Below are 24,611 nucleotides of genomic sequence, written 5' to 3' on the forward strand. Positions count from 1 at the left end.
TTACATCCCTGCTACCCAGCATCCTAAGCTGCAGACTGGTCTGTGAAATGCAACATACTAGCTTAATCTACGGTTTACTGTGGAAAACATATTATCGCCTTCCCTGGAATACATACCGTCACGTACGGCGGATTAATTTTACCTGGAAACATAGGCGCCTACTTTGTGGAGGGGAAGAATAAAAAAAATGCTAAAAGCGACATTCATGTCATCCCGTGGGCAAAGTATAAAATGAGGCTACAGCATTATTGCTGCTCTCGCGCCAAGCAACCCCTCGGCGCGCCAAGTCCCGTCTGACACAGCTTGCGCCAAGCATCTTTTCCCCTGAAAATGCATCTTAGTCGCAAAGGAATGTGATAAACCGCTTCACGAGACTGCACCGATTCAATCCACATGCGGCGGTTTTATGTGCCGCATGGCGTATTGAGGCCGGGTGCATGAGGGCACATATGTAATTTGTACACTTATTGTTGAGCATACATATGCAAATAAACAGCGCTTTTCTTCTATGACAGAAGCTGCAGGTACTTACCTACAGCTAAACGTTAATACCAGACTTATAGCAGCTTCCACGCTCTGGGGTATATTTACTAAAGTGCAGGTTTTTAGAAGTGGAGATGTTGCCCATAGCAACCAATCAGATTCTAGCTATTATCTTCTAGAAGGTGCTAGATAAATGCGATATATAATAGGATTGGTTGCTATGAGCAACACCTTTAGTAAATATACCCCTGAGTCTGGACAAAACTTGAGAGGCGTATTTTGTTCACGACACCCCTAGGCCAAAAGGTTCCTTTTTGAGAAACGGATCATAAATGACACTATGTAACACATTTTTTGACCTTGGGTAGTAAGTGCTGTTTCCTGATAGCTTATGTCTCAAAAGTACAGAAAATGGTATTTATTCCCCTCAAACTCAGGACATTTTATGCTCCTATTTCAGATTAGAAAAGGACGAATTTTCTATACTCTCGGGGCACAGGCAATTAGGAAATAACACTTTAATTTCAAGGACAAACACAAAAATAAAATGTGTTACATAGCGTTTTTAATTAATTGTCCGCACATTATATGATTGTCAGTCACACGGACATGAAAGATAATTTGGTCCTGGATCATCAACCCATAGCATCGCTGCATGTGCGCCGCGGCACCCAGTTTGAGAACCACTCCCGTATCCCCTGGCAACCAATCAGATGCCAGGGTTCGTCAAGAGAGTCTAATAAATTGGTTGCTATGGGTTACAGAACCTGAGAGACTTACACCAACTTGCTATTACATACCAGGCACAGTACAGTTAGTTGTTTATTCCAGCCGATTTGAATGCTACAATGGCTTAGAGTGTTAGATCTAGACACACTACTCCGGCTTCCCTTGGGGTTAGTATCTGGGACACATTTTGCATTCTTCAGCTCAAGAAAAGGGGAAAAAGTCAATTTCTGTAACAGCCAGGAGTCTCGGGGGCTGTGGGTTTTATTCTGCTCATTAAAGCCCGACCTCACACTCTTTGGCTTTCGGAAATCAGTCAGTGGCAGAGATATAAAAGGAATGCCAGCCAGCTTCATGCACAAGCAATTACGCAATGGGTGCCAGCCCAAATAGATATTTTCTCTTCACATCCAATGATGTTGCCTTTGCTGTGACTAGTTAGGCCATGCATAGACAGTGTTTCATTTGGCGCCATGAAGACGGAGGATATAATCCATAGGGATACTGTAAGATGCACTTTACTAGAGAGTGTATCTAACCTATAGTTAGATATAAATTCAGAATATTTTCAAAATAGACTATTTTGCACATCTAATCACTTATCCTTACAACTATACTTATGCTGTCCTGGGTTCATCTGTGAGCTAAGGTGCTATATGTGTGGAGTCTGTATGCTCTCTCCATGTTTCTCCATTCTAAGGAGGTTTATTGCTTTTATATATGTTGTTTCTAATAACCACCATACTTTATAAGTAGCGGATGAATTATTTTATTAAAGAATACAAGTTTTAAGAAAAAAAAAAAAAAATAAATTATATATATATATGTATATATATATGTGTGTGTGTGTGTGTGTGTGTGTGTTTCTTAAAACAGATCCACAATGACAGTCAGACTTGCCTTTGTCCGGTACGGCGGCACCAATAGTTGAGCCTACGGACATTTCTTTGTCCGGGTCACTTCCTACAATATCCCACAGCCACCGATTTCCCCCCAGGGTTTGGTATATAACAGATTTGAGCTTGGCTATGTAGCCCTTCTTCCTCTTCTTAATAAAACATGTAACATCAGTGCGCGCGAGCCCAAAGGTTTTACTGTACATTGCACTGAATCACATAGGGGCGCCTTTGCAAGCCAAGCGTAAGTAGAAAAAGTCGCACACACACAAAGAAAAGCAGAATGCTGTGTGTATACTGGGCTGGACGCATCTCAGCGTTCACCCCTTTAAAAATCAAAATGGAAATCTTTGTTCCTGCAGAAGTCGAAATTAAATGTCAATTAAGTTATGCGAGTAAGGCGCAGTTTGATATAATATAGCCGCAGCGCTAATGATTTAAGTGCTGTCAGACGGAGGGGTCACTACACAATCAGCCACAACCTGGAGCGGCTAAATAGAGCTGCTGGTGGCGGTCATCTTCATTGCGCATCCTAGGACCCGCCGTCTACTACCGCAATGTATACTCTTCCTAACAGGTGTATCTGGGGATCTGTGTAAGTGTAACTTGCAATTCCGTTAACATGCCTACACTATGCTCCGTTTATGCTTAACCAAGTTCTGCCCGTCCATATATGTATCTTACGCATAAAAAAAGAAATGAACAACTAGCTTCAGACCCACTGGAGATTACGAACGGCACCAGACAGGGGTGCCCTCTATCGCCCCTGTTTTTTGCCTTAATCATTGAGCCTCTGGCGGCATATATTCGCGCCTCCGGAGATATCGCGGGGATTGGTGTTGGTGGATCCAACTATAAGATCTCGATATTTGCCGATGACATTTTTCTGTCCCTCTCCTCTCCCCATACCTCTCTGCCAAATTTGTTCCAAATTCTCAATGCCTATGGTCGTCTGTTGGGTTATAAAATCAATTGGTCCAAAACTGAAGCCTTGCCTCTTCACATTACTCCGGCCTGCTTATCACAGTTGCAAAAAAATTACAAATTCTCTTGGCGGCCTAATAAGATCCGTTACCTTGGCATCTTCATCACAAACCATTATAGTACTCTCTATCAAGAGAACTTCCTACCCATGATATCGTCCATCAAAGCGGGCCTGCACAGGTGGCAATCTCTTATCTCTTGGTTGGGTCGAATAGTAGTCCTTAAAATGACTATACTCCCATGCCTTTTATACCCGTTTCGAACATTACTGGTTAAAGTTCCTGACTCAGCTTTAGCTCAGCTACATACCTGGTTTCTCCATTTTGTGTAGAGGAATAGAGTGCCCAGAACAAGTTTTTCGATTTTGCGGAGACCCATGGTGGGAGGGGTTTCCGGAACAATCATTTATACTATTACGCCTCCCACTTGAGTCAAGCTAATGCCTGGTTCACCTCACCCCCTCCTCCACTCTCAGGTGGCTCCAACTAGAGTCGGATCTCAATCATGCTACCTCACTGGCCGCTCAGCTACCCTCCAAGTCCAGATTGCCTTACATTGGTTTGTACCCTGTCCTCAATTTTACTTGTCAGATCTGGGACTATTGTGCCCAGCGCTTCAAGCTCCTCTCGTCTCCCTCTACCCTTATCCCTTTATGGGATAACCCTGCCTTTCCACCAGGCCAATCCATGGTACGTGCAAGCCCCTGGGTCAGCAGAATTATCCGCTTTGTGATATCATGGATAATGGTATATGTATGTTGTTACCGGGTATTTTATCTAAAATTTGACTTCCCTGAGGTGAACCCTTTTCTATGTTTTCAACTAAGACATTTTGTGTCCTCTCTATCTAGCCCCACACCACTTAGTTCCCTATCAAACTTAGAATCTCTATGTTATCATAGTCCCCTAGCTCGGGGCATTATATCTACTATATATTCTCTCCTCCTATCGTGTGTGCAGTCTCCTTCACCATCGTCCAAACTTCAGTGGGAAAGAGACCTGGGTCCACCACCTGATGGGCAGATGTGGTCTGATATTTATATATCTGTTTCAAAGTCATCTATTTCGACCTTGGTGAAGAACGCCTATAAGGTCTTTTACCGCTGGTACCTGGTCCCTACTAGGTTACATAAGAGGTTTCCTTCTGTTTCTCCTGAGTGCTGGAGAGGATGCGGTGCCCTAGGTTCCTTTATTCATAAATGGTGGACATGTCCAAAAATAGCGCTCTATTGGTACATGACTGCAAATCTGTTATGCAAAGTAATCAATCTTCCTATAATTAAGGATCCTTGGTCTTTTCTCTTGGGTCTTCCAATTGAATCTCTAGATACGGTCTCCAGTAAACTGATGGTTCAAATATTGAACGCTGCCAGATGTCTCGTTGCAGTATATTGGAAACGTGTAGATACTCCTTCTCTACATCTCGTTACTGATAAAATCTGGTAACTGGCGAGTAAGGAGAAAATTACTGCATATCTTAACAATAGATCCTCTACTTTCTTAGATTTGGAATCCTTGGTATAACTACCATTGTCCCTCACACAGTTCCCCTTCATTAGGTGGCCTTTCAGCCCTTCTGTTCTGACCGTTTGCTTTTAATGATTCATTTGTATCTTCATGAGATTTGTTTTTTTACAGACTCTTGGATAACTATATTAGTACCGTTTAAAAATACTCCGAGTTCTAATATCTCCATTTTTGTTGAGAGATTATACCAGTGAGGTCTCTCCTCTCCCCCCTATCCCTTCCCTTTCTCCCCACCATGCCTTTCTCCCTTCACTTATCCTTCATTCGTCTTTCTTCTTCTTCTTTTCTCTTCTCTTTTATTTTTGTCCCTGTAGCTAATTTTGAAGTTGTGTATAATATATTGACACAATATCTATGTTTATATATGTTTAGCATATTTTTCAGACATGTATTTGGCTCACAATGCTTTCTTTTTTTCTTCTCAAAGCTAATGTTGTGGATGTCTTATACATTTAAAATGCACCCCTTGCCCCTCTGATCACAGACATCCCCATCTCCATGCCCCACTAATCACACACACACATACAACACAATCCCAAGCTCCTCACCCCTCTTATCATAAAGACATCCCCAGATCTCTCGCCCTTCAAACCACACAGACATCCTAACACCTTGCCCCACTGATCACACAGATACGCCCTCAAGCTCCTCACCCTACGATCACTGACATCCCCAACTCCTCGCTGCACTGATCCCACAGACATCCCCAACTCCTCACACCTCTGATCCCCACAGACATCCCCCAACTCCTTACCCCTCTAATCACACAGGACATCCCCAACTCCTCACCCCTCTGATCACACAGACATCCCCAACTCCTCACCCCTCTGATCCCACAGACATCCCCAACTCCTCACCCCTGATCACACAGACATCCCCAACTCCTCGCCCCTCTGATCACACAGATACGCCCCCAAGCTCCTCACCCTACGATCACAGACATCCCCAACTCCTCGCTGCACTGATCCCACAGACATCCCCAACTCCTCACACCTCTGATCCCCACAGACATCCCCCAACTCCTTACCCCTCTAATCACACAGGACATCCCCAACTCCTCACCCCTCTGATTACACAGACATCCCCAACTCCTCACCCCTCTGATCCCACAGACATCCCCCAACTCCTCACCCCTCTGATCCCACAGACAACCCCCAACTCCTCATCCCTCTGATCATACAGACATCCCCAAACTCCTCACCCCTCTGATCCCACAGATCCCCAACTCCTCACCCCTCTAATCACACAGACATCCCCAACTCCTCACCCCTGATCACACAGACATCCCCAACTCCTCACCCTTCTGATCCCACAGATATCCCCCAACTCCTCACCCTTCTGATCCCACAGATATCCCCCAACTCCTCACCCCTCTGATCCCACAGATCCCCAACTCCTCACCCCTGATCACACAGACATGCCCAACTCCTCGCCCCTCTGATCACACAGACATGCCCAACTCCTCACCCCTCTGATCCCACAGACATCCCCCAACTCCTCACCCCTGATCACACAGACATGCCCAACTCCTCGCCCCTTTGATCACACAGACATCCCCAACTCCTCACCCCTCTGATCCCAAAGACATCCCCAATATACTCACCCATCTGATCACAGACATCCCCAACTCCTCACCGTTGATCCCAGACATCCCCCAACTCCTCACCCCTCTGATCACACAGACATCCCCCAACTCCTCACTCATCTGATCACAGACATCCCCAACTCCTCACCGTTGATCCCACAGACATCCCCCAACTCCTCACCCCTCTGATCCCACAGACATCCCCAACTCCTCACCCCTGATCCCACAGACATCCACACCTCCTCACCCCTCTGATCACAGATAAACCCAATTCCTCACCCCTCTGATCACACAGACATCCCCAACTCCTCACTGTTGATCCTACAGACATCCCCCAACTCATCACCCCTCTAATCACACAGACATCCCCCAACTCCTCACCCCTGATCCCACAGACATCCACAACTCCTCACCTCTCTGATCCCACAGACATCCCCAACTCCTCGTCCCTCTAATCACAGACATCCCCAACTCCTCACCCCTGATCCCACAGACATCCACAACTCCTCACCCCTCTGATCACAGATATCCCCAATTCCTCACCCCTCTGATCACACAGACATCCCCAACTCCTCACTGTTGATCCCACAGACATCCCCCAACTCATGACCCCTCTAATCACACAGACATCCCCAACTCCTCACCCCTGATCCCACAGACATCCACACCTCCTCACCCCTGATCCCAGACATCCCCCAACTCCTCACCCCTGATCCCACAGATATCCCCCAACTCCTCACCCCTCTAATCACAGACATCCCCAACTCCTTACCCCTGATCCGACAGACATCCACAACTCCTCACCCCTCTGATCACAGATATCCCCAATTCCTCACCCCTCTGATCACACAGACATCCCCAATTCCTCACCCCTCTGATCACACAGACATCCCCAACTCCTCACTGTTGTTCCCACAGACATCCCCCAACTCCTCACCCCTGATCCCACAGATATCCCCAACTCTTCACCCCTCTAATCCTACAGACATCCCTAACTCCTCACCCCTCTGATCACAGACATCCCCCAACTTCACCCCTGATCCCATAAACATCCCCCAACTCCTCACCCCTCTGATCACACAGACATCCCCAACTCCTCACCCATGATCCCACAGACATCCCCCAAATCCTGACCCCTCTGATCACACAGACATCCCCAACTCCTCACCCATGATCCCACAGACATACCCCAAGTCCTGACCCCTATGATCAGACATCCCTAACTCCTCAACCTTCTGATCACAGACTTCCTAAACGCTTCACCCGATTACACAGACGTCTCCCAACTCCTCACCCCTCTGATTACACAGACGTCTCCCAACTCATCCCTTTGATCACAGACATCTCCAACTCCTCACCCCTCTGATACACAGTTGTCTCCCAACTCCTCACACAGGCGTCAACCAACTCCTCACCCCTCTGATCCACAGGCGTCCCCCAACTTCTCACCCCTCTGATCACACAGATGTCTCTGAACTCCCCGCCCCTGATCTCACAGATACCCCAAATCCCTCACCCTCCTAATCCCAGATGTCTTCAAACTCCTCGTCTCTCTAATCCCCAAAGTCCTGGAACTACTCGCCCTACTGATCACCCCAAACTCATAAAGTACATATCATAAGAAAACTGTGTCACAACCCAAAAGTGGTCATTAGAAGCATTCAATTACATTCCCATGCCGTGTACATGCTTCTACTAGTGTTGAAAACAGATATATAAAGCACGTATTGATGCTAGTGTGCATGAGGTCTTAAGCTGCCCACACATGCAACAGTATGAATTTTAATTGAATGATTTATTTCATGTTACAACTGAATGGTTTGTGCACACATAATCTAAATATGATACTTGAGATTTCTAGCATGCATGGTAAAGAGACTGATTAATGCCCATGCACATAGCGATATAAGGGGCGTGCAGTCAGAATTATACAACTCCAGATGATCTTTTGGGGCACATTAATGTGCTACACATGTGGCAATAACTAATGATGTCACCAACTATGACCACATTGCAAACAAAAATCATTACATGGGTGGAGCCCCTAGCCCTATCAATCTTATATTCCACGTAGGAGCCTAAATCTTGTACAGTGAAAATGGTTTGGGCTGTACTCATGCTCTAAGCCAGCGTAATGTAAAGGGCGCACTGTAATTATAATAATTATTGCAAAAGCAGCAGTTGTTCTGGAAATCTATTGTATCCGACCATTTTCTCCGCTTAGGCTGGGGAGGGGTGAAACCGTGAAGTTCTCGGATATGCTAATGCCACCTAAGACCAGCAGGCTTTGCTGTTACCATAGTGATGTATAAGGACTACTCAGAGCTCCGACAAAAAAAGGTTATGTAATAACAAGGTGCAAATTATACACGTGCTGTATCCCCTAGCAACCAGATATGAGCTTTGATCAGTCGAGTGCAAGTCGAGACACATGAAAGGAAATGTCTGATTGGTTACAGACCTGCTAGCTCACACCATACAGCCAAGTGACACGCTGCTCAGAGCCTTGTCACACAATCACAGAGTGAAAGGAATTTATTACACAAACCAGGGGGAATAGAAAATAGCTCGCTGCACTGCTAGGCTGACTCACAGTCCCTCCTGCTGTGTGCGGCGGCTCCCCCTGCTGTCAGGGCAGGAAAGGGCCGACACTGCGCTGTGCATACGGTAGAGTCAGTGGGCATTATGCTGCAGAAAAACTAACTATAGTGTAACCCTGCCCTCTGCTGAGGCTTCAGTAACGCAATTAAAAGAGATGGCAGATATTCTATTCAGTCCATTTAATTTTTCAATAGAAGATTGAATAAGTCCCTCCTTTTAGTCTCTCGTTATAGACAATCTTCACACTTCTTAAGTCACTCGCCTGATTCGGAGTTGAGAGGAAAGTAAAAAATAAATTTAAAAAAAAAGCAAAGTAACTTTGTAATTGGACCAAACCATGTTGCAGCTTGCAATGCAAGGGGTGCAAATACATGTGTTATTTAGTATGTTGGGTAAATACTGGCTAGCTTTATTCTTACGCTGCAATTTAGATGTGCATTTGGACACGCCCCTCCCACACCTAATTCTCTCTCTAGGGATGGCTATTGGTAGGTTAACCATCAATGATCATGGTCAGTGGTACCATTGGTGGCTAACTTCGATGTTATGAAACCATCAACAGGTAACCATCAACTGTTTCGCCCACCGATGGTCATCCCTGCTCTCTGACTGAAGAAACATAGAATTTGACGGCAGATAAGAACCACTTGGCCCATCTAGTTGCCCATTTTTAGAAGAAGCAGCAGACCAATCAGTCGGGGGCGGGGCTTTGCAGGTCATGCCGGAGGGCTGTGTGTCCTGGCACCAGGGAGGGAGAACAAAAACATTGCCGAGCTCTGTTCCATCGATCCATTGGTTCTCCCCCATTGATGGCAAAACCATCGACGGTTGTAAACCATCGATGGCCATCCCTATCTCTCTGCACATTTTACATCTGCCCACCTGCAGTGCAGCATGGTTTTACTGAGGTGCAAAGTTACTGGCTCTTTTCTACTTTGCTCCCGGCTTATTATAAGCCCTGTCATTTTTCAAACACAGCCTGTGACATGACAGGAGCTGATTGGCTGGTACTTTATCTCTGTTCACTTTATCTCCATCCAAAGCTTAGTAAATAGACCCCATAGTGCTGACCAACTATATGCAGAGTGCTACAATATGTTTATTATCGCTTCACAAAGTTGGCAGATCTGTCCGTTTTAGGTTATACTAACTACAATACTAGGTGCATATTTTCACTGTGGGCCTGATTCAGCAAAGAACGCAGTTGCTTATACGCACGCCATTGGCCGATTGTTGCGTACTGCGCATGCATTGCAGTGTGCGAACTAGCTACTGCACTCGGGACAGTGATTGCAGAGGATATGCAGATCCATGGCAGAGTGATTGACCGGAAGTGCCGTTTGTGGGTGGCAACAGGGAGTGGTAACAGGCGTGCCAGTGCGTTTCAATGGCATTGCAGGGTCATGCATAAATTAGCCACTGCGAAACCAGAGGCCGCCTGAGGCCTCATAGCGTGCACTGAAGCAATTCCTGAGTAAGGTCTGGGCTTTATAAACTGTCCGATGTTACCGATTGTTTCTCTATGTTGGCCAAGTATACGGATGCGAGTAAGGGGAAGTGGGCATCCTTAGGTCAGGCTGCGATCGCAATGCGAATGCAAACATTTACATATCACTGCTGATATTAGTAACTGCGTTGCGTGCGTGTAAGCAGAACAGCGATCCGTAGTGAATCAGGCCCAATGTTATTAGATAAGCCGCCATATTACTAATGCAGGACGTGCTGCCCTTTGGTGTACAGTGTTGAACATAATGACTAGCACATGATTTTCTCCTAAATGACCGTGTAAATCTATCCTGCTAAAAATGAAGCAAAATAAGTATGTGGGGCCTATTTAATGCGTATATTTGGGCAATAGGTCAAATATGTAAAAAGCCATTTTTCTATTAGAAGTAAGCAGGAAAGCCAATGACAAATCATCATATTATTTGGAGATATGTCATAGGTGTTGCCATTCATGAGACTATTGAGGCTGATTCTAAATTGGGAGCAAGCAAAAAAAACACCAAAAAGCAAGTAACTTAGGGGTCTATTTACTAAGCCTTGGATGGAGATAAAGTGGAGAGAGAGAAAGTACCAGCCAACCAGCTCCTAACTGTCATCTTTCAAACATAGCCTGTGACATGGCAGATAGTAGCTGAGTGGCTGGGACTTTATCTCCATCCAAGGCTTAGTAAATCAAACCATGTTGCAATGCAAGGGTTGCAAATACAGATGGTGACCTCAGGCATGCCAGTGCGTTTGAACGCCGTTGCGGAGACGTGCATAAATTATCCACTGCAATGCCCTACGCAGCCTGAGGTCTGATAGCGTGGGATGAAGTTAGTAATTTCCTGAGTAAGGTCAGAGCTTGTGCTAGTGTGCGTGAGGCTGCGATGGTACTCGATTGTACCGATGTTTTTCGTAGTCTTACTAAACATTATGGATGTGTGTAAGGTAAAGTGGGCGCCCTTGTGTAGTGCAGCAGCATTGTGATTGCAATGGATTAGCATACTATCGCAGTTGAACTGAATGAGAAATCGCTATTGCATTCGCAGTTGCGTTCTGTAGTGAATCAGGCCCAAAGTCACTGGCTGTTGTTTGCTTTGCTCCCAACTCAGATGCAGACCCTACAATAACCTGTCTAATTAGCCGTTACTCAGGGAAGGCTCCAAGCTTGCTTTTCTGGAGCTTGAAAATAACTGTCTCTTTACAACAGTCAGAACCGAAAATCCCAGGTAATGGTGCATACACACGGTCAGATTTTTTCTTTCAGATATGAACGATAACGATTTAAAAATCGTTCAGTCGTTCATATCTGAAGGAAAATCTGACATACCTGAACGATGGACGATCAACGATGCGCGTTCCCGATGGTCAGATAACGATTTCTGACATCTGATGTGTTTGCAGTCAGACTTGGACGATTCCATTCATTTTAATGCAGTCAAAAATCGTTCAATTGTTCAAATCGTTCAATCGTTCATCTGACAAATCTGACAAGTCTGACAAATCTGACCGTGTGTATGCTCCATTATTCTAACCACAAATATACAGGAATTAACTACAACCTGGATGGAAATTATTACAATGCAGTAACTTGTTTCAGTCACTAGGTGGCGAGGTAGTCCTGTGCTGCATAACTTGCCATTTAGCCATTAGCATTGTACCTGACAAGCAATAGCACCATTCACCATGAAATCAATAATATTACTGCGGTAATTCTCCTTTAAAAAGTGTTGTCAGACATCAACAAAAGATGCTGCAACATGCAGCTATCTATTGTTCACAAACCACCTCATTATAGCCAAGATATTCTATAAATAAATTCTAATTTCTTTACGTCAGAATTCCGAGGTAAACAGTGGGTGTGGATGTATGAATAAGTTGTCACCATGCATTTAGGGAAAAAAAAAGTCATATAAAAGAAAATCATTGCAAAATTTGGACTACTAGGGTCAGTATGTGTAGGCCAGGGGTATTCAACATGCACCCTCTAGGTGCTGTGGAACTACACAACCTGCCACAGTTTAGCTATAAGGGCATGCTGGCATATGTAGTTCCACAGCCGCTGGAGGGCTACATGTTGCATACCCCTGGTGTAGGCCAAAGTCGCTGACTAAATTGGGCGCCATGCCACAGCTGCAGTTAACTGAAGGGGGTTGACAGTATTACTCCTGTGGATTTGGGCTACTTGCACCTGTCGCAGGCCTCTATGTGGATTAAATTAGTATCAGTAGACCGCCTGTGAGACTATACCCTTGGCCAGAATGCTGTATTTATTTAGGCCAAAGCTTGGGCCTACTCATCTCGGCTGAACCACAGCTGCTGTGGTAGTTCTGTGACCGAGGCCAAAGTAGTGTGCTGGGGAGGAGAATGGTGCTTTATGAATCACACATGATAATAATAATCTACTAAAGCGGCCATAAATTAATTATACACCAGATACCTCAAACTATTTAAAAAAATAATAATCTGTAGGCCGTGAAATTAATGGCTGCCTCTTGAAGAAAATGATGTATTCCTTTAGTATGGAACGGTTACTACAATTCTTGCTAACAAATTTTCTTTTGTGCTAATAACAGATGGCAAGAATTTTATGGAAGGGGTTGGGCGATACTCGGGGCAGGTTTTGTGTCGCCTGTTGCCTGGTGAGCACACAACACAATTACAAGATCATTCTTTTTTTTTTTGTTGCATCCTGGGTGTTGTTCAGCTCACAGAGCCCCAGTTGATATTTGAAAGGATAAAGCTTTCAGACCCTTCTGTGTAAATGTTCATCTCCTGAGCACTCACAGATAAGGACTGCAATCAGGCTTCCCTGAATGAACATAACCGGTGAACTGCACAATGCCTTTGGGACACTGGGCCTGATTCAGAGCCGTTCGTAAGCGGCCATTCGTTCGATCCGAGCGATGTTCGCACATCTGCGCATGCGTATGGGTCGTAATGCGCATGCGCCAACCAGTCATTGCGGTTGGAAATCGTGCGCTCGCAAAACAGCGAGGGCCTGCTAATTTGAGTGACAGAATGAGGCGTTTGTGGGTGGTAACAGGGGAAGGTGCTTGAAAACGGGGAGTGGAGATCCGAACGCAGGCGTGCCAAACGGTCAAAACGGGCGTTTAATGGGTGTGCATAATTAACAAAGCAGCATCATCGACCACATCACTTGGTTGTCTTTTAGCCTGAACTGCTTGCAGTGATTGCGGGAAGTAAAACCTACCACAAGCACTGCGAGCAGTTCAGACGCCTTTCCGATGTACTCGATTAATCTTCTAAATAGAGATGACGTATGATGCGAACGGCCAGGGGGCATCTTTACAAAAAGCTCAGACATAGAGGCGTCAACAGACCGCAAAGAGCGAGCGCTCAATTTAAATAGCCGGCCCCTTTTTCTGAACGACCGTTCGCAAATAGCGTCCGGCTCTGAATCAGGCCCACTGTTCCATTGCAGTCTACAGATGATATTTTAAGATCCACTGTTGACAGGGCCAGCGCTAGAATATTGAAGCTTATTTTAAAATGGCCCCATTTCCAAAACATGACGGAGGAAGCCAAATTTGCGGGGCTAAATCAACTTGCTTATAATGCGGCCTATCGTGTTACTAGGAAGCAGTGATGTCACCGAGTCATAATCCATTCCCAGATGCTTAAGGACTTATTGAAATAGAAAAACAAACAAAACCCCCACAAACTGATAATGCTGTTTCCTTTATCCGCCAGGGGGAGCATCTCGAGTGCAGCAATTATTTTTGGAATTTTCTCGTGATTCCAAGTTGTAATGTACGTGTGGTGACGTAAAAGTATATTATGACATGTGCGTAGTGCACGGGATGGTAATAGAAACATTTTGCGATTGTTATGTAACATTACAATTCTGAGCACAGCGGCATAGCGAGATCTGTCAGGCTCCGGGGGCAGGAGAGCCAATTACAGTACTGAAATTTCAATGCAACTTCAAGTGCATTAAGCCCTCATTTGCATAAAACCCTAATGTAAGCATTCAATGCAGGGACATTCATAAGGTGATGGACCACTGTCTGATTAAGCTTTATATCTGGGAGTAAGAACCATAGAAGGAGAAGCCTCCAGGAGCTGCGTAACGGTTACTGTCAATTGTGACATACATTAGCACTCACCCCTATGGCTGCCATCTGAATAGCTTCATGGACACCATACAGTTTTCCAGCCACCAGGTAAACTCCGCTGGTCCACACTGCACAGGCCTCGTGAACCCAGTGCTCCTGTGTCTCTGGCTCCAGCGAGTGAAGATCGGAGGTCTTGCTGCAATGGTGCTTCCTGGGTTTCTCAGTCTCTGCTCCCTCCGCCTTTTTATTACAGCAGTAACAGCTGGGCAGCTTCCTGAGCATTCCGCGGGCACTTGAGCGTAGAGTGTTCTGTTTGAGCAGGTCAGTGGCACCACTGTCCATGCAAGACGTCCTCCCACTGCCTGTTGTGCAAATGGAATCCACCACCTTGGAGGATTTCCCCGACAAGGTGTCCTCTGCTTGGTGTTTATCTTTCGGCCTAGATTTCTTATTAGGTAAACAGTCCATAGGGTAATAAGGCCCACAAAGGTCACCCAAGTCTTTATAATTGGCCGGGCAACGGCACAAACAGCAGAGGAGGCAACCGGAGCTCACAGACTTGCAGACTAGAGGTCCCAGCTGCATTCTGGAGGAAAAGGGTAGGGAGCCCTGGTTGTCAAATGTGACAGATGGAGACGATGAGTGTACCGCACTTCTATCCTTCAGAAATCGTGTCTCTTCCCCAGCCGTGTTGATCACAGTGCAAGTGGTGGTGAATGCATTTAGTTTCTCAACCTGAATATATGGGGAGAAGAACCGAACTCTACTTTCAGCCCGCACTGGTTTGCAGGACACATACTTCAGCTTAATTTCAGGCTCTTTGGGGGTAACATGAGGGATGTTTTGCCTCTTTGTCCTTCGCTTGGTTGCAGGAGTTTGGCTTGTGGACTTATTTCGAGGAGAACAATTGCGCTGCCTCTTGGTGTAGCTATTGAAGCTGGGATACTTTGTTTTTGTCCTAGATCTGGTTTGTGACAAGGACTCCTCAGGTCCTTCAGAAGGAATACTGGAGCCCTCTTTGAGTTTCAAATACTTGCAGTCATTAGACAGACACTTATTGGCTAACAGAGCATTTTCCGACAGAGCTTTATCTCTGGGAGTAAGAAGCACTGAAGGAGAAGCACCCAGGAGTTTCTTCACGGCCGTTTTGGAAGTGCTCGGAGAACTTTTAGATCTCCCCCTCCGGGATTTTTTCTTAGGAACAACATTTGGTCTTTTTGTATTTGCACAGTTCCCTTCCAGCTTTGCCGCAGTAAGTGCGTTAACTTGACCGTGCAGGGAATTTGAAGTCGCTTTCTTCTTCTGAAGAGGTTTTCCTTTAAAAGACCTATGGTTTGAACCACGACAGTTAGCGGTGTGCAATCCAGGCTCTGACTTTTGGGCCTCGAGGTGTGTCACTTCCTGACTCAACATCTTGGTTTCAGAGTCTGAGATTATTAAGCTGCTGTCTCTCAGCTCCCTCGCTTGAGTAAGAGTATTGGAATTATTGTTGTTAGGTACAGCAGCATTTGTCGTCACTCCAATGGCAATACCATGTTTCTTCTGATTAGGAGAGGTCATCTTTTGCACAATTGCTTCCAGTTTAAGACCTCTGCCCTTTCTAGGTGGCAAGACTTTCGTTTTCATTGTCCCATGATAGGACGACCGTGAGGTTATCTTCAAGCACACGTCTGGCGTCATTCGCACTGAAGGCGTACTTAGCATGACTTTGCAACTCTTCTTTGCAGCGATGTTTAGCTTCACTTTCTCCTTTTTGATTGGCTTAATTTTTTTAAATAAATTGGAAGGGGCTTCTATTTTCTGCTCCTTTGTTTTTTTGCCGTGTATGATCAAGTTCCTCTTTTTAGCTGGAACCGGAGAAATGAAATTTGATTTTCTCTTCAGAGAATGCAATGTCCGTTCTGTGGGTTTCACATTTATTGCAACAGCCGAGCTCGAAAGCTTCATCCTTTTCCTGACTTTTGGCATCATCTGAAACGTGTCGGTCGCAGTGCAATTGTTCGCTATAATTTTTTTTAAGGATGAACGTTTCTTCAGCACAAAATTCATTCCCCTCTTGCCTCTTCTTCTTTTGGCTGGAAAGAGCTCCTGTTTTTTGCTTCTTGACCTTAGAATCATGGATCGCTCATCCTTCAGAATGCTGATGCTATTTTCTTTAGACTTCTGACTAGCAGTGATGATGGTGGGCGATTTATTTTGTAACAGGAACATATTCTGGTCATTAGATGCTGGCAATATTTTCACATCATTCTTTCCTCCTCTCCTACTAGTTTTATAAGGGGCCCGCTCCTTCTCCCCGAATGCTCCTCTTTTAGTAATTTTTTCTTGATGCGGTGCTTTCATACCTACGCCTGGGCTACACCCATGAGACTCCACCCTTGCAGTGGAGGAACGGGTGCACATTCTCGCTGGTATTGGCTCTGTCACTGGAGTCTTGTCAACTAGCATTATTGAAGTTATGCTATCTGCCTGGGGGTTCTCAACCTCCGTCCCAACTTTGGCATTGGATTCTGGTGGGTTCTGAAACAGAGAATCAGACTCAACAGCTTCTGTTGCTCTTGACAAATTCCTTCGATCTCGCAGAGGTTTGTTCTCAAGTTCTTCTTCAGTTTCAGTAGGCAGCTGATTGTTCATTACTTTGAGGTCTGCTGCTTCTATTTCCAGAAGAGGAGAAGATTCCAATGAACTGACTTCTGTGCCCTTTTCGCTCTTCTCTGTTGGATCATCCAGTTTACTATGTGTCATTGTAGATTCAAACCAGCTTTTAACTTTCGACTCGGTCTCCACAGTGGGACCAAGCAAGATAATAGAATTTCCAGACAGCTGTGGAGATGCCACAGAATCATTCTTCTCTTCCACGCTTGGGTTTTCCATGGACTCCGGTGTATTGATGGAAGATAACGCTTCAGAATCCCTTGTCGGTTTCGAAAGGGGTTCATCATATATGAAAGATTTTCTTTCAGAGAAGTCGCACAAAGATGAATAGTCTTCGGGTTCCAGGTTGGATTCTTTTTGGGACGGGAGATCTGGGATGTCATTAAAATCATCTTCAGTGTAACAATCCCTGGTATCTTCCAACCACTTCTCGTTGTCTGCTTTGCCATCTTCTGTGTAGGTCATTTCTTCTGCACCTTCTTTATTAAACTCTTCACCAGAGTCATTTTCCACAGGTGTCTCTACATCAGGAACATCTAGCTGACTATCGACTTTATTCTCCTTGCTTTGGAACAAACCTTTCTGGAGATCAGACGAGTGAAAAGTCAACTCAATTTCTTTCCACCTAAGGCAAGATTCAGTCATGTTCTTATCTGGCCAGTCGAAAGGGTCAGAGGACTTTGAACAAGTTGTGCTCGCCACCGTATTCGAGTAGCTTGTATAGCTTGCACTAGACGTGGCAGCTTCAAGATTTTTTTCTATATTCAGAACAGAATTTTCTGTTGCGTCTGTGACTTTACTTGGCACTGATGGAAAGTCCTTTTTCTCATAATATTCCTCACCGAAGTCATCGTGATTTCTCAAAGGAGATTTTTCTGGGTCACTTTTCTTCATAGCATCTGGAAACAGTTGTGTGTTCCCCTGGTCTGCCCATGTGTTTTTTACCACTGACTCTACACAGGTATGGTTTTCTAGGTTGAATGGTGATTTGGGAGAGTTATTACCCAATTCAGGGGAATCAGACCAATCTTTTTCATTATCGATAGCATCTTGCAACACAATGATTTCTGTAGACAGCTCGTCTTGGGACAAAGCATTAACCAGCAAGTGAGGACACTGCCTGTCACTGCTCACCAGCTTGGCAAAGGTCTCCAGGGGAAGGTTGGCGTGGATGCTTTGAAAGGAGTCATCGGACTTTATAGATAGGTTGTCAGGTGTAGTCACAGAGCACGTGGAGATGGACTCTGGTTTCATTTTAGTACTGTTAGCCCTGCCTGGGCTTTGTCCTGGACCACAGTACAAGTAATTTCTTTCTAGCTGGTCCTCTGAGCCACTAAGGTAGTCTGTGTCTTGAATCTCAGCATGTACAGATTGCGGCGTCCCCAGAGTTTCTGAAAGTGGTGTCCCCATTTGTTCAGAAGAGTAAGCGCTGCTCTCTGAACTACAATGCTGACCCTTCATTTGCTCAGAGGTCCTGGGAGAGGTCTTAATCCCTTTCTTCTGAGGAATGCCAGACTTGGACAGAAGTAGCTGCTGGACGGTGTTGGAGATGTTCTCCACTTGGGAGGTGAGGGCTGTGAGGCTTTGCAGACTAAGGTCAGACAGCAAGGTCTCTGGGATTTTGTCGTTCTGCAAGTTTTTAGTCTGTGACTCAGGGCTGGAGGTGCCCGTTGGTGATGGGTTCAGTAGAGGCATGTAGTGACTGTGATCCGAAATGCCTATAGGGAATGTATTAGTATTATGCTGTTGCTGGTTATACTGAAAGTTCTCAATGTTTGGCATCAGAGGAGAAGGAGTAGAACTATAAGATGGGGATCTGCCCACTGATCGGGCTGGAGAATGGCTGGCACTGGGGCTGAATGTTTGATAATACTGCTCTGGAGTCCTGCTGGGAGCCTCAGGCTGGCAGTACGTTTGGCCTTGTTGACTATAATGTTGGCCATGGTACTTGGCCATGTTCTGGTAGTGCAAAGTTTCCTGCGCATGATGGCGTTGTGTTTGCTCATAGGGACTCATTCTAGAGGACTGGTAGCCATGAATGGATTGCACCCGCTGGCCAGCAGTAGCCATGGCACGTTCATGAGGAGGGTTAGAAGGGTCCGTGCAGCTCTTAAAGGAGTGAGATACTGGGCTGCTTCCTGGCACAGAGGAATAGGTGGATGTGGGGAAATTCTGGTTGAAGTGAGAAGATTGGGAAAAAGATAGGGGAGAAGATGGGACGTCATTCTGAACATTTTGGACCTTCTGGCGAGGAAGCTTAGTGTAGGGAAGATTTGGCTGCTGTGGGTGGTGTAGAGAGTGAGAGCGGAACGGTATTTGTGCAGCTGGCTCCTGATACCCACTGCCTTCTCCAGATGTCTTTTTTACTATGTTTTCCTCATATTTCACCCCACTCAAAGCCTGAGATTGGCCCCAATTCTGCAGCCCGTCTTCCCCAGAATACTGTCCAGGGTACACGTTGCCCTCGGGGAAACTGGCAAAAGAGACCCTGCCTTGAAGCTGCTGGACGTTCATGTGCTTGTCACCCCGGGGGTATTTTTCCCCTGTGTTGTTCTCGTAGCCTTGGTAGGACGCCTGGGCATAGTAGCCTTTGGTGATTTGCCTCTGACGCACGCAGTTGAGCCCCGGGTGACTTTGATGCCTGTAATTCTCCAGGCGTGAGGAATCCTGTGAAGATGGTTGGTAGTTCTGCTGGTTGCCGTGGAAACCACACCTTTCCCGAAAAGACTGCATGACTTGGTCTTGTTATCTGTAGGAGAAAGAAAAAAAACAACAGAAATTCAGATACAAGGTTTTCACCTCCTCCTGTGCTAGTCCCACTACCCCTACGAGGTTACAGACATGCTATTTGTTATTTTCTCTTTACCTGGTTCAGACATTGTAATACCTAACAGATACACAGATACGGTACATTTCTCTTGTTGACGTTCATGTTTTCTGCTTTGTGTACATTCCTAGTTTTCACATTTCATGTCCCATTACTAGCATGCACCCAGCCCTCAGGCTGCACCCCCCTCTCGCGCTCCAGATCCTGTCACATGACCTGCTAGCTTCATAATTCGAGCTAAGAGGTTTACGTCTCTCTTTAAAGCATACCCGTTGTCTAATCACAGCGGGGACAGCCAATTTGTGGGCTGAATAGCAGTGTGATCTGTCAACTCCAGAGGAACAACTGGGAAGAATGAGGTACATTGTGCCTCATGCCTCGGTGACGTCATTAATCGCCGTGATTATTATTAGTTCACCATCAATATGGCTGCCTTCACTCTGCAAACACGGCACTTACACTATAATAGTCTCTCTCTCTCTCCCTGCATAAAGACTGGCCTTGATTTTATTTTCAGCCCACATTGTACAACATTCCAATAGAATGACATAGGATTCATTTGCTATTAGGTGGGGGGTTTAAATTTAGAAGACAAGTTTGAAAAAAATAAATGAATAAATAGGTAATGAATATTATACAAGTTTCTGCATTATTCTACAGATAACCACTGTGAGCTGTTAATGCCTATTTGGGCTGTTAGCTGAGGTAATTAGCTTATATACAAGTGAGGGTAGCTACATTTACGAACATTTAATAAGACGTTCTTCTTTCCCCACTATAATCACAAGACCAAAACACAAAAGGAAAATACCAGTTTCTCCAGACTACAGACCCAGATTTGTACTTTTTGCCCTTCTCTAGACCAAGCAGCGTGAGGCATTCCAGCAGCTGTGGCACTACACGTCTCAGCATGTCCTGTCACAGTTTTAGCATCCCATCACAGCAAAGTCATGTCAGGGCATGCTGGAATGTGCAGTCCCACAGCAGCAGGAGTGCCACACGTTGCCTACCTATGCTCTAGACCTGTGCCACCCCCCCCCCCCCCTCCTAAACTCAAACACCCACGCCCATAGCTGTCTGTGGTAGCAACTCCTACTGCAGCTAATCTAACATAATGAATGCACATTGTGGATCACCGATTCCACCATGGTGGCAAATTACTTTATTTATTTTGTTTATTGACATGTATGCAGCACACATATATATTACGCAGACTATTTTGAAACATTCACATCAGTCCCTGCGTCAGTGGAGCTTGCTTACTTATGTTTTTGAAGGGTTGGGCATGAAATCCCGGCTGTCGGGATTCCACTGGTCAGAAAAGCGACAGCGGTATACCAACAGCCAGAATCCCGAAACCCATAGGTAAGTGGTTTTCTAAGCCCTCCCCTCCCCGCCTAACCCTAACCTCTCCCCCTAGTGCCTAAGCCTAACCTCCCCCTCCCTGCAGCCTAAACCTAACACCCCCTCCCAGGTGCCTAAACCTATCCTCCCCTAGAGTCTAAACCTAACCTCCCCCTCCCCGCACCCTAAACCTAACACCCACTCCGCGGTGCCCAACCCTAACCCTCCCCCTAGTGCCTAACCCTAACCTCCCCTAACACCCCGATACTTACCTTCGGGATGTCGGCGGTTGGGATACTGGTGCCGGGATCCCAACCTGTCGAGATTTCGGCACCAGTAGTCAGACCGTCAGCATCCCGCACGCTGGGATGCCGATTACATCCCGTTTTTGGATTGTGGGTGAATTAGCCACAGCTCCCGGAGGTAATCAACTAAAACAGAGGAGAACATACAAACTCCACACACTGGGGTCCCTGGTTGAAATCAAACCCATGACAGCAGTGCTGCAAGGCACAAATGCTAATCAATGTTAATCATAAAGAATATGTATATAACTGATAATATACAACATGCTGAAAAAAACAACAGCAATGCCCAGTAATAGCGCCCCTGCAAACAAGACCCGGCCTTTCCAAACACCCTCTGTACTGGCTGACATAGTCAATTGGGTCACTGCCTCCCACAAAATCTGCACTTCCATCCTGAAAAAAATACTTTGTGCTGCTGCTGAAATCCCGATGATTTAGTGATTATTACGCAGATTCGAATGGCTAAAAAAAAAAAAAAAAAAACACCTGGGAACATGACAGACAAGCAGGTAACACACACTAAACACAGTAAGAGGCTCTGATGGCAAATAACTGCACAAAGTACTGTTTACATGCCTGTAACTAGCATACACCATCTTAGAACCATCCCATTTCTTAAGGCTGCAAAAACCTTAAATGAACTTCCTGACCCGACAGTGCGACGTCTCGTCACTTGCACAGGAGGTGGGAGGCGTCTACAACATTGGAATGTGCTGATAGGCTCCGGCCAAGGAACTTGGAACAGGCAGTCACCTTGTGTCTGTAGTGAGTGCACGCTGAGCTTTATACCACCAGCCTCTGACAATTACACTGTATTTACACCACGTCACACATGATAGACTCTATGTATTCTGCCAAACACCAATCCCTAATCACAGTATATATATTTATACAGAGAGAGTGGGACTAGGCAGTACAACAGAATTGGTGCGCAGTAGTCCCTCCACCAAACACAAAGACTAGGATTTGCCATTAGCACACAGAACAGTGGATGTGGTGCTATAGAGGTGTCCACAGAACAGTTATCAGAGCCGATACTGAGAATAATAGCCAAAAAATATAAATAAGTGGTACTGAGCATTTCAGCGATATGGGAACACAGGTATTCTCAAGGACAAATCACTACAGGGACACATGACAACAGTAGAAAATATATTAGGCAGCAAGTGAATGCTCCGTTAATTAAGTTGATGCGACGGAAGCAGGAAAAAAGGGCAAGCGTAAGGCAATGAGCGGCTTTGACAAAGGCCAAATTGTGATGGCTGGACAACTGGCTCAGAGCTTCTCCAAAACGGCAGGTCTTGTGGGGTGATGCCAGTATGCAGAGGTTAGTACCTACCAAAAGTGGTCCAGGGAAGGACCAGCAGCGAGACTGCGACATGGTCAGTGCAGCTTCCAAACGGCGGGTCTTGTGGGGTGTTAACTACCAAAAGTGGTCCAAGGAAGGAGTACCTGTGAACCAGCGACAAGGTCATGGGTGTCCAAGATTCATTGATGCGAGTGGGGAGAGAAGGCTAGCCCGTCTGGTCCTATCCCACAGAAGAGCTACTGTAGTACAAATTACTGAAAAAGTTAATGCTGGCTATGATGGAAAGGTGTCAGAGCACAGAGTGCAGCCCAGTTTGCTGCGTATAGGGTGCGTAGCCACAAACCGGCCACAGTGCCCATGCTGATCCATTCCCACAGATGAAAGCACTTACAATGGACAACTGGACCATGGAGCAATGGAAGATGGTAGCCTGGTCTGAATGAATCGTATTTTATTTTACATCCTGTGGATGGCGGTGTGCGTGGTTTACATGGGGAAGAGGTGGCACCAGGATGCACTATGGGAAGAAGGCAAGGTGGCGGAGGCAGTGTGATGTTCTGGGAAATGTTCTGCTGGGAAACCTTGGGTCTTGTCATTCATGTGGATGTTACTTTGACACATACCACCTACCTAACCATTGCTGCAGACCAATTCATGGCAACGGTATTCCCTGATGGTACTAGTGGCCTCTTTCAGCAAGATAACACAGGACACCTTCAGAGGTGTTGTAGAATCCATGCCTCAATGGGTTAGAGCTGTTTTGGAGACGCAGAGTCCTACACAATATTAGGTAGGTGGTTTTAATGCTATAGCGAGCGCGCGCGTGTGTGTGTGTGTATACACAGCGGATAAAATAAGTATTGAACACATCAACATTTTTCGCTATTATATAATGAAATTTTCCCAAATGTCAACTACCACCCATGCAAAGAAATCAAACCATAGATGTCCATAAATTAAATTATGTGAAATGACACAGGGAAATAGTATTGAACACATGAAGAAAGGGAGGTGCAAAAAGGAATGGAAAGCCAAGACACCAGCTGAAATCTATCAGTAATTAGAAAGCAATCCTGCCCCTTGTCAGTGCAAATTAATATAAGCTGGTTCAGTCCCAACTGATGACCTATAAAAATGTGTCTCATAACCCAGGTGTCACACAAGAAACATCTCATGATGGGCAAAAGCAAAGAGCTCTCTCAAGACCTTTGCAACCTTATTGTGGCAAAACATACTGATGGCATTGGTTACAGAAGCATTTCTAAACTTCTGTTCCAGTGAGGACTGTTGGGGCCATAATCCGTAAGTGGAAAGAACATCATTTCACCAAAAACCCTCCACGACCAGGTGCCCCTCGCAAGATTTCTGACAGAGGAGTGAAAAAAATTACCAGAAGAGCTGTCCAAGAGCCAAGGACCACTTGTGGAGAGCTTCAGAAAGACCTGGAATTAGGAGGTACAATTGTTTCAAAGAAAACAATAACTAATGCACTCAACCACCATGGCCTGTATGCACGCTCACCACACAAGACTCTTTTGCTGAAGAAAAAGCATGTTGAAGCTCGTTTAAAGTTTGCTGCACAACATTTGGACAAGCCTGTGAAATACTGGGAGAATATAGTCTAGTCAGATGAGACCAAAACTGAATTCTTTGGATACCATAATACACACCATGTTTGGAGGAGAAATGGCACTACACATTACCCCTAAAAACCACACCTATAGTGAGGTTTGGAGGTGGGAACATCATGATGTGGGGCTGTTTTTCAGCATACGGTAATGGCATACTTCATATGATTGA

General features: G+C 45.6%; 1 protein-coding gene across 3 annotated transcripts in view; it reads right to left on the bottom strand.

Moving 5' to 3' along the window:
* The window catches only part of RAI1 (retinoic acid induced 1), a 164,231-nt gene that overhangs the window by 14,681 nt on the left and 124,939 nt on the right, over nt 1-24,611 (bottom strand). For all 3 annotated transcript variants that reach the window (XM_088448134.1, XM_088448135.1, XM_088448136.1), the window contains one exon: nt 14,420-19,772. In XM_088448134.1, the coding sequence (XP_088304260.1) occupies nt 14,420-19,756 (5,337 nt within the window). In that variant the 5' untranslated portion in view covers nt 19,757-19,772. The remainder of the gene's footprint in view (nt 1-14,419; nt 19,773-24,611) is intronic.

Source organism: Taudactylus pleione, unplaced genomic scaffold, assembly GCF_031769625.1.
Source record: "Taudactylus pleione unplaced genomic scaffold, aTauple2 ptg000451l, whole genome shotgun sequence".
Lineage (NCBI taxonomy): Eukaryota > Metazoa > Chordata > Amphibia > Anura > Myobatrachidae > Taudactylus > Taudactylus pleione.